Here is an 18,634-nt window from a genome sequence, read left to right as displayed (position 1 = left end):
TTATTTCTCTACCCATACTAATGGTCTTAGAACACTGTATAGGAAGTCATGAAGTTTTCAACACATCAGTGAAGGAGAACACTAAACCTATTTTAAGTCCAATACATTTTAGATCCTTCTCCTATAGTGATTATAGGAGTTGAAAGCTAATAATTAGTTCTTGCTTGATAATTAGACTAAGAAGTAAGCTTTGCTTATTCTGGTTTATCTTAGAACCTAAGAATAATGAAAATGTATTTATTCGTTTATATGACATTTTTGTGACAATGTATTTTCATGACACTTTTTTTTTTTAAAGCAGTTTTTATATTATCAAGTTTCATTGGATTCCCATGTTGTGGGAAGGGAGCTGTGGCTAGGGTAAAGATACAATAATTCTAAGTTTTTAGAGCAGTAGGAAAAAATTATGTAGGGGTGAAGAATAAAGAATAGAAGAATTTCAAATGGAAAAATTAATACATACTGTTAATTTCAAAGGTCTTTAATGGTTGATAACTCTGTTTAGAAATAAAAATATAATGTGTATAAATTTGAATTGCCTACAAAATAATTAAGACCTAAGGAGAAAAAAAGAGGAAAAATTGGAGGGCTAATCTCATTTTTTGCCAGTTAAAAAAAGTTAGCTAATTTTTGTAAAGACAAAAAAATTTCCTCTTAATTTTCTATTGTACTTAGATACCCTGAACTTCAGTCTTTATTTTTATCGAACTCCTTTGAGAAAGAGAGGAGTAGGTTGAATAAAGTCAGAATTTAAGACTTCAGAAACAGTATTTGGAGACTGAACACTTTCTCTTTACTTTCCTTTAAGAGCCTAGCACTTACGTCAGGGCTGATAATGCATAGGTTTTCACACTGACCTGTTATAGACAATCCATATTTGCTTTTTTACATTAGATACTAGTAATATAATTGAAAGATCATGATCTTTAGGGCAGATATACCTGGATTTTAAATCTACGTTTACTATATGACTTTGGGTAAATTACTTAATCTTGCAGAACCTCAGTTTTTCTTACTGTAAAATAGGAAAATGTGAGGATTAAATAACTTGAAATATGTAATGCAACTAATCCAGTGCCTCACATATAACACGTATTAGTTTTCTTCTCCATGGGTCCCTTTGGGACTCAGAACAACTTTTTAATAGTTTCTGTCAGTGGCTTTATGTGCTTCCTGTGTAAAAACAATACTTTCTGGGCAATGTAGTTCTGAAAAGGAGGGTACTTCTATTCTGGAACTTGGATCAGAATGAAATAAAGTCAGAGCCTCTGTGTGCAGGCATTTGGATCCTTACATGTAGATAATGTCTAAAAAAAGGGCTTTTGGAAGATAGCAGTAGAAAAGGGGGGATGTTGGACACTGAGGGACTTTCTTACCATTTTGTACTTTGCAGGTTATTGAAGAGAGGGAAAAACTAAAGAGTGACCGGGAAGCCCGCCAGAAGAAGATGTACTATCTCAGGACTGAGTTAGAACGGCTTCATAAACAGCAAGGTATCAGACAATTCCTTTGCATGACTGCCTTATTGTAGTAACATGAGTAGAAGACCCAAATGGGTCAGACAGGTTCAGAGACCTGAAACCTCAGTTTAAGAAACTTTGTTATCAATGTCGAGGGTTGGGATACCCGTACTGGCCAGCCGCCAAAAAAAAAAGGAAATTAATAGTAATACAGTAGTATAATCTAGTCAGCCAATCTTATTCATATTTCACCGTTTGTCACAATAATATCTTTTATAGCAAATTAAAATGCAAGATTATTCATCATATTTAATTCTCATGTTCTTTTAGTCTTCTTTAATCTGTAACAGTTCCTGAGTCTTTGTATTTCATAGCATTAATATTTTAAAAGAGAAAATGTCACATATTTTTTAGAATGTCCCTTAATTTGGTTTGTCTGATGTTTCTTCACAATTACAATCAGGTTATTCATTTTTGGCAGGAGTATCACAGAAGTGATGCTCAGCTCTTATCAGGTGTTGATTTGTCCCATTACTGGTGATGTTAACTTTGATCATTTGGTTAAAGTGGTGTCTGCCAGGTTTTGCCACTATAAAGTTACTATTTTATCCTTTTTAATTAATAAGTATCTTAATAAGGAAGATATTTTGAGACTGTGTATTTTTTCTTTGGGTTTTTTGTTTTTGGGGTTTTTTTCGGTGGCTGAACAGTCTGGGGATCTGAACCCTTGACCTTGGTGTTATTAACACAGTGCTTTCCCAAGTGAGCTAACTGGCCAGCCCAAGACTATGTAAATATTCAGTTGCTCCTCAAACTTCCACTCACTAGTTTTAGCACACATTGATGATTCTTGCTTGAATCAGTTATTATTGTGATGGTTATTAAATAGTGATTTTCTAGCTTCATCATTCCTTCCACCTTTAATAGTTGGCTTTCTACCTTAAGGAAGAGCTTCCCAACCGCACACCCATTTGTTCACTCATTTATATCAGTGTGAATTTATGAATTTTTCATTCAGTATGTTATGATCTTTTATTATCATTATTTATTTTCATGCTCAAATTGTCCCAAATTTGGCTAGTGGGAGCCACTTTGAGTTTGCTCCTGTTTGTACTTTTCATATGTCCCCATCTTTTTTTTTGAGTACTTGCTTACTTTTTGGCACAAGAAGAAGTTCCATAATACCTTGTTTTTTATTCCATCTCTTCATCTGTGCTTTTAGGAATTTACATACAAAATGAGGAAAGTACCTAACAAGGTTTCTAGATAGTGCAGCTTGGTGATAGTATGAAAGAATAGAGAGTGAGAGAAGATATAATTGCTTCTACCTGGGTTTGGACTGTTTAGGGATGAAAAAGTTAGTTTTTTTTTTTTATCATGTGAGGATTAATCCATGAGGACCTGAAGTTTCAGATTGATAACATTAGATCAGCCTGAGGCAAAACATAAAACTCAATGAAAAAGTTGGTAAAGTGTCCTTAAATCATTTAAAGTCAACTATGTCACTTTGAATGTTTTTACTCTCTGAGTAATTCTTTGACTCTCTGAAGAGAGGACAACTACTGGATTCATAGTTAAACCATTTATTAACCTTTTGGGGGGACACACACACAAACTTATATTATATGCTGTTCTGGGAGTTCATAGAATCCCTGGAACCGGTTTATAGATCCTTAGCTAACACCCCTTATACAAAAGATAACATAATCACCCATTTTTTTGCCTTCATAGAAGCTTCACCTAAACCAGCCCATGTGGAAGGAGAATCTTATTTTTAGAAGCTTTTATTGGAAAAGATTTTGTAACCATAAAGTCCTGATAGATTATTACTTATAAATGAAAAATGGCTCGTCTTAAGTCATGTTCCCTTTGTTTCTTTTTGTTGACACTTGACTACTCAGGGGAAATGCTGCGCAAGAAACGAAGGGAGAAGGATGGCCACAAAGACCCACTCCTGGTGGAGGTGAGTCGGCTTCAGGATAACATTATGAAGGACATTGCAGAGCTACGACAAGAGGCAGAAGAGGCAGAAAAGAAGCAATCTGAACTGGACAAAGTGGCTCAGATCTTGGGAATTAACATCTTTGATAAATCCCTGAAGTCTTCAAATGATAGTAAAGAGCCTACAGAGAAGCCTGGGAAAGCAGAAAAATCTAAGAGCCCAGAAAAAGTGTTATCATCCTCAAACTCCTCCAACAATAAGGTACCAACTCAGCTTTTCCATTTCTTTGATTCTGTCTTAAATCTTTTTTCCATGGACTCCTATAGAAACTTTTTAACCATTTTCTTAGTTTTCCAACCAGTTGTAAAACTAAGTCTAGAGTTGTTTTCCTAAAGCATGGATCAGATCATGGTATGCTTCTTCAGAATTTCAGCAGTTCTCTGTTGCCCACAAGGTAGAATCCAAAATCCTCAGTATTCAGGATTTTCGATGTTCTTGTTCCAACATTTGTTCCTTAACCCACTCCAGTGTGGCTTCTAATCTCACAACTTGTATGTACCATTTTGGCAACTCATGTTTAGCAGTCATGTTCATGTTTAGGTTGCCACCATGTTGCTAAAGCTGGTGGATACATTTCAGTTCTCAAATCAGTAGCATTTGAAACAAGGAACCACTTTCTCCCTTGGCTTTCTTCCTTGGCTTCTGTCACACTTCTTTTCCTCCTAGTACACTGGCGGCTGCTGCTTTGTCTCCTTTGCTGCTTATCCTCTTGTACATGATCTTAAAATATTTGCGTTTCTCAGGGCTCCGTCCTAGCCCAACTCTCCAGAATTCTTTTCTTTCTCCCTAGACCATTTCATCCAGTTCTGTATTGAGATACCATGTGACAACTTCCAGTTTCATATTCTAGCTCAAATGATTCTTCTGAGTGTCTAACAGCCTACTCACCATTTCCACTTCATTGTCTCATAGGCACCTCAAATTCAGCATGTCCTAAACTGAATTAATGATTGTGCTCAACCTCCCTCCCAACTTTTTCTTCCTCTGGTGTTACCCATTCTCAATGAATGGCACCACTGTCCAGCAGTTTTCATGCCAACAGCCTAAAAAGCATTCTTAGTGCTCCCCTCTCCTTAACTGCTCCATACCCAATCAATTACAAATTCTGTCAGCTCACTCTCCAAAGTAATCTTCGATTTCATCCACCTTACCATCTCCATTATTGTCAAAGTCCAAGCCTTCAATTCTTTCTTGTACTGCTACATTCTTAGTCCTATCTCCACATACAGCCAGAGACCGTGATACTTACTCCTTTGCCTACTTCTTCAGCCTCATTTCATGCCTGCCTTATTTCTCTCTCGCTCACTGTAATTTCGTTGCTAGCTTTTCATTCTTCAGATATATCATCCCTCTAATGCCTTTGTGTCTTCTGTTCCCTTTCTTTACCTCAGAAACTCAATTCTTTCCTTATTCCCTCTTCTGACTAACTCATATTCATCCTTCAGATTGCTGCTTCAAACACTTCCCTGATTCCCTTCCCTGATTCCCCAGACTGTTTAAATTTGCGTGCTATACACTCTCATAATACTTTGTAATTTTCCTTTTTAGCATTTATAGCCATTTTAATTATATAATTACGTGTTCCCCCAATTAGATTTTAAGGTTCAAAGGATTGGAGGCCATATCTGTCTCATTCTTCAATATAGCTCCCAATACATAGCTCAGTGCCTGGCACATAGTAATGAGCGGTACTCAAGAAATATTACGGGCCGACCCCGTGGTGCACTTGGGAGAGTGCGGCGCTGGGAGCGCAGCAGTGCTCCTGCCGTGGGTTCGGATCCTATATAAGGATGGCCGGTGTGCTCACTGGCTGAGCGCGGTGCGGCCAGTCACAAAAAGACAAAAAAAAAAAGAAAAAAGAAATATTACACTACATCTTACACTCCTACTATCTCAAAATGCTCGCAGTTTTCCAGATGTGAGTATGCTATTACACCTCTCTGATTTTGCATTAATAATCCTCCTTAGCCTGGAATAATCTTTCTCCCAACCCCACTCATCCATTAATGACCAACTTGAATACCATCTTCCTTGTGAAGAAGTCCCAGAATTCCACCCAGATTTAGTCAGCCCTTCTTTAGCACCTCCATAATGTTAGTTTTTTCTTTGTAAGATTTATTTCATTCTCTTATTTGAAGACTGTTCTCATGTCTCTCTCCTCCACTAAATGAGAGCTTCTTGAGGATAAAAGAATAAAACTTATTTACCTTTGTGCTGCCCACAGCATCCAGTATGTCTAGCACGTAGTAGATACTTAGTTAATATTGAGGAGTATGGAAGAGGATATTCTATATGATCTATCAACCACGTTCTCATTTCTACCTGTCTTCCTTGGAGAGTTCTCTTTTTTCAACCAAGTAGGACTGTAGTCTTTTTATACCTGGGTCTTGAGTCCATGGCCCTTACTGGGAGAAGAGCATAAAAGTTCTGGCCCTTTGCAGTTGGGGTTCTATTAAATGTACCAGCCCTATGACAATCTATAATTTCGATCTGGGCGAGTCTTCATGTTCTCTGAAGCTAACAGGGATATGTTACAATTGGGTTTTCATCTCAGCAGTAAGGAATGTTGTATCTGCAACTTTTCTTTCCTAACTGTTCTTGGTATTTCTCCTTTTTTTGCTTCTCTTTAAAATGTATAGCTGGTTTGAGGTTTTCTTGATGTTCATTTTGGAAAAATACACATACACAAACCCACAATTCTATCTATCAAGAGATAACTGTTATTAATACCTTGGTATGTTTATTCCAAAAACTCTTCTTCTGTGTATTAATTCATTTAACACATATTTGTTGATCACCAAGAAAGTGTGGGCACTAGTCTAAATATGTGAAGTATAGCAGGGACAATATAGACAAAGTTCACATTTTCATGAAATGGGAGAAGACAGACAATAAACAAGTGCATGTTACGTAATGATGAGTGCCTAAAAAAAGAAGACTGGGTAAGGGAGGAATATAGAGTGGTTACAGAAGGTCTTTTGTGGGGTTTTTTGTTTGTTTGTTTTTTGTTTCTGGCAGCTGGCCGGTGCAGGGATTGAACCCTGGACCATCATATTATCACTGTTGTTCTTCGTATTGTCATTGGTATGGTCTTTTGGATGAAGTGACATTTATCATTCTACACCTATTTATCTTTACTAACTATTCAGGTGTATTTTGTTACTTTTCTCAGTATATCATAAGCATCTTTCCATGTCAGTAATTATACTTCTATAATATAATTTTTAACCACCTCATTTGTTGTTGTTTTTGTCGTATGGATAGTAAATTTTATTTAACCAATCAAATCATCTTTTGTTTGACATAATAATTTCCTTTGGATAAATGTCAAGGAGTGGAATTGCTGAGTAAAAGGGTGTACAGAATTTTGAGGTGTGTAATATGTATTCCTAGATTATCTTACAGAAGATGGTGTCAATTAGTACTCCCACCAGCAGTGCATGAACTCTTCTAATCCCTACTTGCTGGGTGTGATCTCTTTAGTGGCTCTTAAGTAGGACTCTAGTAGGGAAAGAGTATCGTTGAAGTCGTAATTGTTTCCCTTTCTCTATCTTATTGTCTCCCCACCAGTCAATATTTTAGGTGCCCAGTTCTCTCATCTTTTCTACATTAGAACGCCATTCATACTTACCCTCCCCGTGTTGCAAAGTGATCTTTTTTCTGTGCCTTGTTCCCCAACATTAACCAAAATTATCACTTCCTAAGTGCCTTGTTCCCAGGTTGGTAACAAATTAATGTATTATTGATAACTAAATGTTTGGGAGTTGATATGTTTTAAAAGAGGATTCTTGGTAACTCAAAGGTGTTAAATTCTAACGATGATATTTTAGGCAGCTAGGAATATTTTACCCAAATTCCTTTAAGTCATCCCACACTGATGACTGTCTACTTATCTATGCACAACACCAGCCCTACTCTCCAGTTTTCCATACTGGGATGCATGTGATAAGTGAGTTCAAGTCACCTATTTTCTGCATTTCTTTGTTTAACCTATCAGTTACCATTTCCATTTTGTTTTTTCTTCCCTCCCTAGTTGTCATTATGATTTTCAAATTTAACTAATATATTTAGTTGCATAGGTAATACATTCAACGTTTACCAAAGGGTATACAGTGAAAAGATTCCTAACCATCCTTGTTCTCCTGTTCCCTTCCCCAGAGGTAGCCAATGTTTCCACAATCTTGGGTATTCTTGGGTATTTTAGGATATGTATGTAAATATATTGCCATTATGATTTACTCTGCCTGGTGTGACAGCACTGTGCAATCTAATTAGTTCTGTTTGAGCCTTGGAGACAGGTTTCTCTTGGGGTTCCCTCTAGCTTGTACAGCTTTAGGCATTAGAGATATGGACATATGGCCATACTTCTATTATTATGGCCACTGGCTTTTTCTGAGAGAAGATAGATCTAGACTGCCTTGAATTCCTTGTGAGTACAGGTTTTTCCCCTTTAGGAATCAAAACTGAAAAATGAGAAGTCCCGTACTAAGAGCCCCAAGCCTGCTGAAAGCCTCCAGCCAGCTGCTAAGCAGCCTGATCAGCCCATTGCTGCCTATGAGTATTATGATGCTGGTAATCACTGGTGCAAAGACTGCAACACCATCTGTGGGACCATGTTTGACTTCTTCACCCATATGCACAATAAGAAGCACACACAGGTAGGTATCCTGCCCTCTGCTACTTCACTCTCACCCTCATTCCATTCAAACTTCTATACCCCTATCTGCATTACAAAGATGGAAAATGAAACATTCTCATATGGGCAGGAGCCCCAATCTGAAGAGCCAAGAGATACCAACAAAGGAGACACCATCCCCAGGGCTCAGTCCAGGGGACCTGCCTGTAACTAAACACCATGACAAGTGTAAGTGAGGCTTCTGCCTCTTTTGATTCCTTGAGTACCTGATTTTTTGTTTCATTTTATCTTTTTCTAGTACTTGCTCTAACATGTGTTTACCTTTTCCACAGGTGATTTCCATTTAAACATTTGGCAGAGGGGGTGGGGGTGGGTAGCTAGGGGCTTCTGGTCGCCTGGTCTTATGTGTGGGAAAAAAAGAAAAGTGGGTCATTGAGTTTTTAGTGCTGTTGTGTGAGCACCTCTGCCTCTTACAAATAGACACTGGATCCCTACAACAGACCTTGGGCTTCAAAGACCCAGAGTGAGGCCAAGCACGATGTTGTAAAGCGCACTGACAAGATAACTGTTCCTGCAAAAGGTATGTTTCCTCCTTGCCTCCTTTGTGGTTTCTTTACGTTCAGCCAAGAAAGAGGTGTCCCTGAACTAAGGTGCTAGGAAGCAGCATAGTGTGAGACATAGCCATTCTTTTTTGTGTGTGTGTGTTTGTGTGTGTGTGTGTGTGTGTGACCGGTAAGGGGATCACAACCCTTGGTTTGGTATCGTCCACACCGCGCTCAGCCAATGAGCACACCGGCCATCCCTATATAGGATCCGAACCCGCGGTGGGAGCGCCAGTGCGCTCCCATCGCCGCACTCTCCCCAGTGAGCCATGGGGTCGTCCCCATAGCCATTCATTTTAACAAAGCTGCAAGAGTGCCTTCTGTGTACAAAACAGCGTATGAGGTCCCAAAGATACAAAGAGATCTATAAAGCAGTGATCTCTACCCATATGGCCAAAAATCTAACAGATGTTAAACCTATATATACCACTTAAAATATAGCAGACCAACTCTGTCATTGGCTTACGCACCAAAATCTTATTTACTTGAAATACAGGTTAAAAAAAAAAAAAAAACCAGTAAAAGGTGCAGTAATTTAACTGCATTTTCAACTAAGAATTAAAATGTTTTGAGTTATTGTTATTAAGGGGTAAGTTGGCAAGTGGAAAGTGTCTTTGTTTTTAAACTTTTCGATTTCTTACCTTCACAAGTAGTGTCACTACTATATCCTTTAGATCTGTAGAAGATAGATTCCTGAGTAATTAATACCTTATACAAATGGTAGTGGGCTGTTTGGGAGTATAGTTTTAAAATATCCTAAGATGCTTAGTGCTAATTACAGTTTGAGGAAATCAGCAACAGGAATGGGTCTGGCATAGGAAACTCCTGAATTAACTAGTTAATGTTCCCAAGAGGTAGAAAGAATAGAGGTCTAGAATTTAAGCCTTAGGTTGGGAAGACTATGCCATTGAGATTCATCTAAATGCTACTTCTGACTCCAAAGTAGGTAAGGTTCTCTACCATAACCATTTTACTGCAGCGGGATGGTGGGATTTCCTTTGGTTGCTGTCATCCTTGGTGGAAATGATTTATTTCCTTGACTTTTTCTTCTTCCAGGATCTGAGTTTCTGATTCCCATCACTGGGTTTTACTGCCAGCTCTGTGAGGAATTTTTGGGGGATCCGATTTCTGGAGAGCAACATGTGAAGGGTCATCAACACAATGAGAAATACAAGGTTGGTGTTTGTAGTAGCCTGTAGAGTTTCTCACTTTCTGTAGTAATTCTTTTGACTTTGTCAAACAACTTCAGAGTCAGAAAAAGTCAATGACACTTCAAATTCCATATAACCACTAGGAAGTTCTCAGTCCTAGAGAGAGATGCTGAGCTGATAGGACCATCTGTATCCTTGAGGAATATTACTGTAGGGATTTCTAGTAAATGAATTCTAAGAATGGTAGGGCCAAGATGAAATACCAGTTTTTGAGCCTTTATCTTTTCTCTTCCCAGAAATATGTGGATGAAAACCCATTGTATGAGGAGCGGCGGAATCTGGACCGCCAAGCTGGCTTGGCTGTGGTCCTAGAGACAGAACGGCGACGGCAGAGTGAACTAAAGCGCAAACTTAGTGAGAAACCAAAGGAGGAGAAGAAAGAAAAAAAGGCAAAGGTTGTGAAAGAAGTAAAAGAAGATGAGACGGTCTCTGAGGAATTAGAGGATCAAATCTCTGAGAGTAGGAACTCTCCTGAAAAAGCTGAAAATAAAAGGAATGCTAGCATCAAACTCCAATTAAAAGAAGAGGTAAAGAAGGAATCACCAACATCATCTTTTGGGAAATTCAGCTGGAAGAAGCCAGAAAAAGAAGAGGAAAAAAGTTCAGTAGTGGCCCCAAGTATCCCAAAGGAAGAGATTGTGGAAAGCAGTAAGGACAAAGAAGATGGCAAAGCTGAAGCTGGGAAGGCAAAGCCCATCAAAATCAAGCTCTCTGGGAAGACTGTTGTTGCACATACCAGCCCTTGGATGCCTGTTGTGACAACTTCAACACAGACTAAGATCCGACCCAACCTGCCTATCCCATCCACAGTACTCCGCAAGTCAGGGTCAGCCACAGTGAGCAAGCCAGCTCCTCTTAACACTTTTCTATCCATCAAGTCCTCTGGAACCACTGCTAAACCTCTGCCAGTGGTTAAAGAGTCTTCAACTGATCTCCTCTTGCCTCCAGACATCATCTCCAAAGCATTTGGAGGGGAAGAGGTGATTCTAAAAGGGTCCCCAGATGAAAAAATGGTGCTGGCTGAAAAGAACGAGCCATCCCATATACCTGAGCAAATACTACCACCACCTCCTCCACCACCCCCACCACCTCCTCCACCACCCCCAGTTATACCTCATCCAACTACCCCATCTCCTGCTCAAGCAAATGCTGTCTTGGCTCCAGTAAAGTCAAACCCCGTTGTATCTCATACTCTCAGCCCTGGCTTCCTAGGTCCTAACATTTTGAACCCAGGATTGCCTGTAGCCATCATGGCCTCAGCACAGCCAGCTACCATTCCTTCTGATGAGACAGCTCCTGGGGTGAGTGAGTGTGACCGGGACCAGACCCTGTTCTCTGTGTTAGTACGTCCTCCACCTCCCCTGTCTAGTGTGTTCAGTGAACAAGCCAAAAAATTGGAGAAGCGAAATTCATGCTTAGCCACAGCCAATGCTAAGGACCTGTATGACATATTCTACAGTAGCGGTGGAAAGGGGGCTCCTGAGACTAAGCTGAGTAGTGGTCCATTGGCCAATGGAGAAAATACTAACGTCTCTAGGAGCGAAAGTTCAGACACCTCTTCCACTTCTGCTTTGAAGAGCAGTGTGTCGCAAGAGGATTTGCCTCAAGATAGTAGTTTGGTCACTGCTTCTATAGTCAACAACCCTGAAAAGTCTGTCTCAAAAACTCTGATGTCCATAGGAAAATGGTCAGTTGTAGAGCATGTAGACCCAAAAAGAGGCAGCAGCTATGGCTTCCTACAGCCTCTGACAAGGTTGTGCCAAAGCAGGCCTTATGAAACTGTTACCCCAAAGACAGACACTTTATCCATGTGGACTTCTAGCTCCTTCCAGAGTGATGCTAATAGCGATGTATCTCCAGAAGGAAAAGTAGAACTTGACCTGGAAGAGCCAGGGCCACCTATTGTAGAACCAGCTCCTCAGCTGTCGGATACACATTGTTATACCAAGGAAGCTCAGAAGTTGGTAGAAATCCACCTCATAGAATCTGGTAACCAGGATAAGGAAAGTCAGGAACTCCACCAATCTGAGGATTGTGGAGAAAGTGATGTGGATACAAACACTCAGCTAAAAGGAAGGGTAGCAAAGCTCTCTGAAAGGATGGTTGAAGAGGGAGCAGGTATCAACATTGGGCCCCACAGCATAGAAGATTCTAATCTGAATCATGGGAACAGATATATGTGGGAGGGAGAAATAGAACAGCCTAATTTGCTAATAATTGACAAAGAGGCTGAACAGTCTAAGAAACTAATGACAGGAAGTGAAACTCCAAGTAAAGTAGTGGTTGAATTGAGTGCACAGGCTTCCTCTCCCACAGAGGGAAAAATAGACTCATTTTCATCAGAAGCTAGGTCTTTACTCCAGAACCCACAAGATGTACCTGTGAAAATATCTATGCCAGAATTGCTTCTTCAGCCCCCAACCAGATCAGATACATGTTTAACAGATAGTCCACAGGAGCAAGGAGTTTCAGCAGGTAGTGAGGAGTGGCTAGAAAATTCAGTCGCAGAATCAGCTTCTAGAACGTCTAGGTACAGAAGCCTCAAACTCAAGAGAGAAAGATCAAAAGACATTCAAGGTAAAACGATCTATGAGCTGGCTATTTGGGATGAGACCAAGAAGAGGCCAGAGACCTGGGAGAGCCCAGAGAAACCAGAAGTGGAAGCCCTGGACCTACGAGATGTCCATCCACAATTAACAATGACAATAGAAAGCAAGACCTTAGAAGACTTTGAAGCTACAGACTTAAAGGTAGAGGAGCTTGCTTCCCTGGGGAATCTGGGGGATATGCATGTTGATTTCTGCAATACTTGGGTAGACCCAAAACATAGATCTCCAGCTGCCCTGTCTCAGAAAGCGTGTGAAGAAAATTCTGTATCACCTATAGGGTGCAATCCCTCCACTCCCAGTGACTTTGAACCAATCCCATCTTTTTCTGGGTTTCCGTTAGATTCTCCCCAAACCTTGGTGCTTAACTTTGAGATGGAGGGTGAACAAATCTCATCTAATTCCAAAAGTGGGAAGATCACTTCTAACATTTTGAAAACTGGACTTCCTGTTGAAAATGTTGACCATGGCTTGGGAGGCCTAGAGGGAACACACCAGGCCCTTGACCTATTAGCAGGAGGAAGGATGCCTGAGGAAGTAGAAGAAACTTCCCAATTTGAGAAACAAGAGTCACTCAGATTGGAGTCAGAAGCAATTAATCCTACATGCCTTGGTCCATCTCCTTGCCTTCCAGACCTTGTTGACTTTGTCACACGAACATCTGGAGTTGAAAAAGAGAATTTATGTTCTCCATTTTCTGAGCCAGGTGATACTCCTAAGTGCAGTTCCCTGGAAATGGGACCACCACAGCTAGAAATACCGAATGCATCCATCACAGAGGCAGCAGTTCTTCAAGTAGATAAAGACAATGACAACCCTTTTAATTTGGTAAAAACTCTAGCTTCACGGTCATCTCCAAGAGAGCAGATAATTGGAGGCAATATGGTTCCCCCAGAAATGCCTGAACAAGAAGCCACTGTTGATACCATCCAGGACCACACAGAATCCAGTGTTCACAACTAAGCATATACACCCAGAGCTACTTGTGGATGAGTCAACTTGGCTTCTAGAAATCAGATGCCTGTATAATCCAGGACTAGTTGGCTGTCTCATCTGGAACCTACACCAAGAGATGCAGTCGGCATCTAACAGTAAATGTTCATGGAAGCTTAAAAATTTACCTCCTTTTTTTCCTATTCCCTTGAGATTCCAGACAAATCAATCATAACTACTTCTATACATAACTGTAAAATATTTTTTATTTTTATTATTTTTTTTTTTTGGCCAATTTATTTTCTTCTACTTTGTCATTAAAATCAAATGTCTATCTGGCTCACCACTTAGTGTTCTTTGATTGTATTTTGGCTTTGACTCTGCCATTTCTGGAATGTGGGAAGGAGGGGGACAGAGAGATAACTTCTCCAACTGCTGTGTTGTATTCCTACCCAATTTCCTGGGCAGCTGATGGATCTGTGGGGAAAACACCAGAAGGCTTGCTGAAGTGGAAAACTTGAAGGAAGAATTGCATCTCTTAGGCTTCCATTTGGATGGGCCTGCCTTAACATTATTTGAAATGCAGTGTGAGTAGCTCTTTTGTTTACTGTTTACTTCCCTTGTTGACATGTCAACTCCTGTACTTCCCTTACTCTCTTGCCTTTGCTTGAGATGGTACTGCTAACAAACCTGATTGGAAGTGGCCTAAGTAAACATGGAAGAAAATCTGGCAGGCTCACTTTTGGAAGACGACAAATCGGTAAGGCTTATTCGTGGCTCAGTGCCAGGAGCAGATATGCTTTTGGGGTCACTTATTTTTGAAATGGACTTTGTTCATTGTATTGTGATCCAGTAACACTTTATATTAAATTGTATTAAATTACTTAGCAGCCTTTTCTGTTCTGAAGAGGTAGAAGATCTGAAACTTGGGATCGAGCTCATTCTCTGTTCCACAAACCCATATGTATCCCTTCCTCTACCTCCTTTCCAAGTTATTTCCACCATAGTGTGATGTTTTGGGCTGTACATTTTGTTAAAAAGATTAAAGAATTTATGAGTTGGCTTGGACAAGTTTAACTTTATTTTTAATGTGTTAATTACTTGGAATAAATGCATTAGTCTCATGTTTCTTTCTGGATTTTTGTTTTGAAACCACACACATTTGAACTCCAAGGGAAAACTAGAGCAATGAAGCACTTCTGCCCTATTGTTTATTCCTACCCCAACCATTCTTTCTCCACTTGTCAAAGCTACTTCCTTTATGCCAAAATGCTAGGTTATATACAGTTTTTTCCCCAGCACTACTTGGCTGGTTAGTGAGTAGACAACAGTGGTCTGGTATTGGCATCTTCCTACTGTGAAGCTTTTTATATACCCTTGTGTTGGCTCACCCTAGGCTCTTCTGGGAACTGAGCTCACCCTAGGACAATCAGGTTCTTGCCAGGGGTGCTCAGGAATTAGAGATCTCAGTCCTCAGGTTTTCCAGTCTCTGCCCCAGTTTCCTTTTGACATCCCTATTGTCAGCAGTTTATAACGTGACTCAACAGAAGCTTCAGAGTCCTATTTTCCCACCTATTTCTCATAGATTATGTGAAATTGCTGATCTTTTCCCCCCTAAGAATTCTTTTTCCTTGTTTGCTTATGTACAGAGCTATGGCATCCCTACATTGAGTTTTCAGAAGCTATTTAATTCTTGTAGAGTGTTGACTAATGTCAATTCAGAAGTCATCCTAGCCTCTCTTCATCATGTTGTGGAAAGGGCTCAGATTTGGGATAACTAGATCCTTGAATATGCCTCAGCCATTTGCCTTATTGTGATTTTGGACATGTTACTTTACCTCACTGTGTCACAGGGTTTTTTTGTTTGTTTTTCCTCCTTTAAGATGAAGATCATCATCTCCATCTCAGTACCAAATGTGTACAGGGTCAGGCCATCCTGAGCAATCTTTCTAGGCCTGCTTTTAAAAGGCTGAAGACTGAGTTCAGTGTACTTTTCTGGCCTGGAAACCATGGACTAACTCAAAAGGTGCTCTTTAGAAGAGCTTAAACTCAGGTGAGCTTCAGAGAGATTTGTTTTCCCCAAGAACTACCCTCTTCCTGTTCTAGGAGGTTATCTATGGAATTCAGGGAACATAAGAGTTTAAAATGCAAATTTGTACTGATTTTCAGGCCTTTTCACTTAGTAGGTTCCACCTTTGGGCAGAGACAGGTGGATTTAGGGAAGGAATGGGGAGGGGTTTGTAATATGCATATCCCAATTCCTCTCGGAGGAAATCATAATTTTATTCTCTAGGTTAGGAGTGGGCCACTTGGAAGGAGTGGGAAGGGAAAAAAGGTAAAATCTAGGGAGGCAGAACCAGTTCAAATAGCTGAAGTTGGAGTACTTTGAGCCTAAGCTTTGATAGCAACTCCTCTTGTGCTTTCTGGATAACTTGAGGATTTACACCAAAGGCAGCTCCCAATCTGGTGCTATTTTCTAGAAGAATGCTCTCTTCCAAGAGTTGAAGGAATGGCATTCTTCATATCTGCCTTGAGCCAGCAGTGGGAGAGTTTTTAGGGTATGTGGTCTGGGAAGGAAATGTTGCTGGCTTCCTCTTTGATTAATGGAATCTAACTTTGGAGCCCATCCAGAGAAGCCATGTTAAAGGAAGGGCAGAACTCTAACCCAGTAACTAGTTTCTAGAGGTAGGGCATGTTTCTTTTTATTCACTGCTGTAACAGTACTGAATAAATTTTCAACTTAGGAGACAAAAGCATATGGGAATGGGCCCTGGTCTTTACATGTGGCTTATGGTGTAGTGTAACTATGTTTTAAATTTCTGCAAACATCAGGAATAATTTTTATTGGACTCCCTCAACTGTGAGAACAAATGATCAGCAGTTATGTTTAAATTTGGGTAGGGCTGGCCAGTTAACTCAGTTGGTTAGAGCATGGTGTTGTAACACCAAGGTCAAAGGTTTGGATCCCCTTACCAGCCAGCCACCTTAAAAAAAAAAAAAAAATGGGGGCAAAACCTGAATTTTATCTAAGTGGTATACATAATCCCCTAAAATTTTCACCTGGTTTTGTGAAGGGAGGTTGCCTGCTTTATAAGCCATCTTTCTCCTATTCAAAGCTATTCTATTCACAAGACGTAATATTCTTATGATCTTTGCTAAAACTGCTGAGACAATAAAGCATTCCCACTGTACTCCATATCACTTCATCTCTAAGAAAAATCAAAAAACTAATGTTTTGGTAGCAGAGCATGCCAGAACATATGTCCATTTATCAGACTTCCAGGTTCAGAGACAGGAAGAATGGGGACTGGGGTGGGGAATGGACATACAGGACACAGGCATCCAGCAGGGACATTAAGTGTAATTTTTTTTTAAAAGGGGAGGAGAGGGTTCAGAGGAGATAACCTATAACAGAAGTAAGGTATTTTTTGTTTTGTTTTGTAAACTTTGGTCCTCCTCACCTTAATTAACAAAGCTTACCTACCAAGCCCAGGATGAGAACCTAAACAAAGTCTTCTTTTATTAACAATTTATGTGAGAACATGGGCAAATAGAAATAATTTGGGATTGTGAGCATATTTATTTTTAGAGTTTAATTTTGTAATAATTTTATGTAATTTTTAGCTAAAATATTGTGTATACAGTAGCTACTCATCAATAAGCAGTTGGGCTGTACATTGAACTTATGATGAAAATCTTCTACTTTAAAAAAGCTCACTACTATCCTGATTTGTCCTCAACCCATATACACTTTCAGAGGAAAACATACATAAACATTATTTATCTTGTAGCATTTGGCATGATTGTAATTTTACATGTATGTTTCTTTGATTAATATATGCCCCCCCCAACTACATCATAAACTTTCTAAAGCAGGAAGTCTGTTTGCTTACTGTTTTTCTTGTCATTGTGATCATAATGCACAGTTGCCTGTCATATAGAGGGTGCTCAATAAAAATTCATTGAAAGAATCAGTGTGGTAATAGTAGCTGTTTTTATTAACTGATTGTTAATACTTACCAGTTTATAAGTGGATGAAAACTGTAAATTGCTGATTGTATTTGCTGGGTACTTAGCTTTTCAGAACCCTACTGTCCTCTTGCTTCTGGGTCTTTGTATACAGAGGACTCACTGTCTATAGCAGTGAGTGTGCATAAAGGCTGCCAGTGATCCCCTCATTTCAAAAGCATTCTGGAATAGTAGTGCCAGGCCTGGAGAGGGACATACTGCTCCTGCAGCTCCTAGTAGAGAAACTGAGAATGGGAAGAAGGGTAAACTGACCTTAGAATTAGCAAAAAAAATGTTTTGGGGACTCTTAATTTTCAGGTTGCCCCCTTTTTCCTTCCAGCCAGATATCATAAGTATGTTGAAGCCAGTTAAACCCTAAATCCCTTTCATTTGGCTGAAGGAGTACTTTAACACTTTATGGCTCACATCCTCTTGTCATATCAAAACTAGATCAAACTGTCAATTTTATTTCTGGAAGGAAACAAACAAAAAAACCCAAAAATGGTTGCTTTTGGAAGAGGGAGGAGGGGTGCTTTCACTTTTTATTTTGTATTCTGTTTCAGTATTCTGACTATAAAAATGCATTTTATATAAAATACAGGTATTTTATACACATAAATATTTACATATGCTCATTTATAACATAGATAATGTTTATGTCAGGAAGGGTTATCTGGTGCTGCAGAATTATAGACCAGGTTTGTTTGGTTTTTTTTTCATTCTGAGTACTTTTATGTATTAAAAAATAATGTTTTTTGTTTTAAAATTGTGTCTCTTACTCACTTCATCCCTGACTTCACTCCTCTCATCTGTTTTCTATCATTACAAACAGGTCCTGCTGCCGTTCCTTTAAGACTTCCTAAATTCCTCTACTCCTGTCAGTGTTGGGCAACGTACCTTTTTCAGGAATCTCCTACTGTTCTTTCCTTCTCCCTTTCTTCTTCTTTCCCTTCTCTTCCCCCTACCTCTGTTGAGCTGGTTGTGCATATCCGTTAATGTTGTATAAGCACTTGCACATTAAATGGTAAAAATCAAGATACCTTTCTTTACAAAGCTTACTTTTAATGCAGGTACACAAGAGACATTGTAAAGTGTTTGTTGCGTGCAAAAGGACAAATGATAATTCTTGTCTAGATGTAATGATTTAAAGCTTTACAGGCTTTTGTTCTGTCCATT

At 39.5% G+C, this 18,634-nt stretch overlaps 1 protein-coding gene across 5 annotated transcripts in view; it reads left to right on the top strand.

The window, feature by feature from the left end:
* Positions 1-18,634, top strand: part of ZNF318 (zinc finger protein 318) — a 51,788-nt gene that overhangs the window by 12,345 nt on the left and 20,809 nt on the right. For 2 of the 5 annotated variants that reach the window (XM_063097226.1, XM_063097225.1), the window contains exons 5-10: positions 1,394-1,493; positions 3,362-3,663; positions 7,917-8,120; positions 8,579-8,678; positions 9,757-9,875; positions 10,148-14,574. In XM_063097226.1, coding sequence (XP_062953296.1) covers positions 1,394-1,493; positions 3,362-3,663; positions 7,917-8,120; positions 8,579-8,678; positions 9,757-9,875; positions 10,148-13,480 — 4,158 coding nt within the window. In that variant the 3' untranslated portion in view covers positions 13,481-14,574. Of the gene's footprint in view, positions 1-1,393; positions 1,494-3,361; positions 3,664-7,916; positions 8,121-8,578; positions 8,679-9,756; positions 9,876-10,147; positions 14,575-15,333; positions 15,504-18,634 lie in introns of those variants that run through there. The other 3 variants (XR_010023623.1, XM_063097227.1, XR_010023622.1) reach the window with 2 other exon arrangements.

This window comes from Cynocephalus volans, chromosome 5 (assembly GCF_027409185.1).
Source record: "Cynocephalus volans isolate mCynVol1 chromosome 5, mCynVol1.pri, whole genome shotgun sequence".
In the NCBI taxonomy this organism is placed as follows: domain Eukaryota; kingdom Metazoa; phylum Chordata; class Mammalia; order Dermoptera; family Cynocephalidae; genus Cynocephalus; species Cynocephalus volans.
The sequence above is the reverse complement of the archived record's forward strand: the minus strand, read 5'-3'. Positions and strand labels throughout refer to the sequence as shown.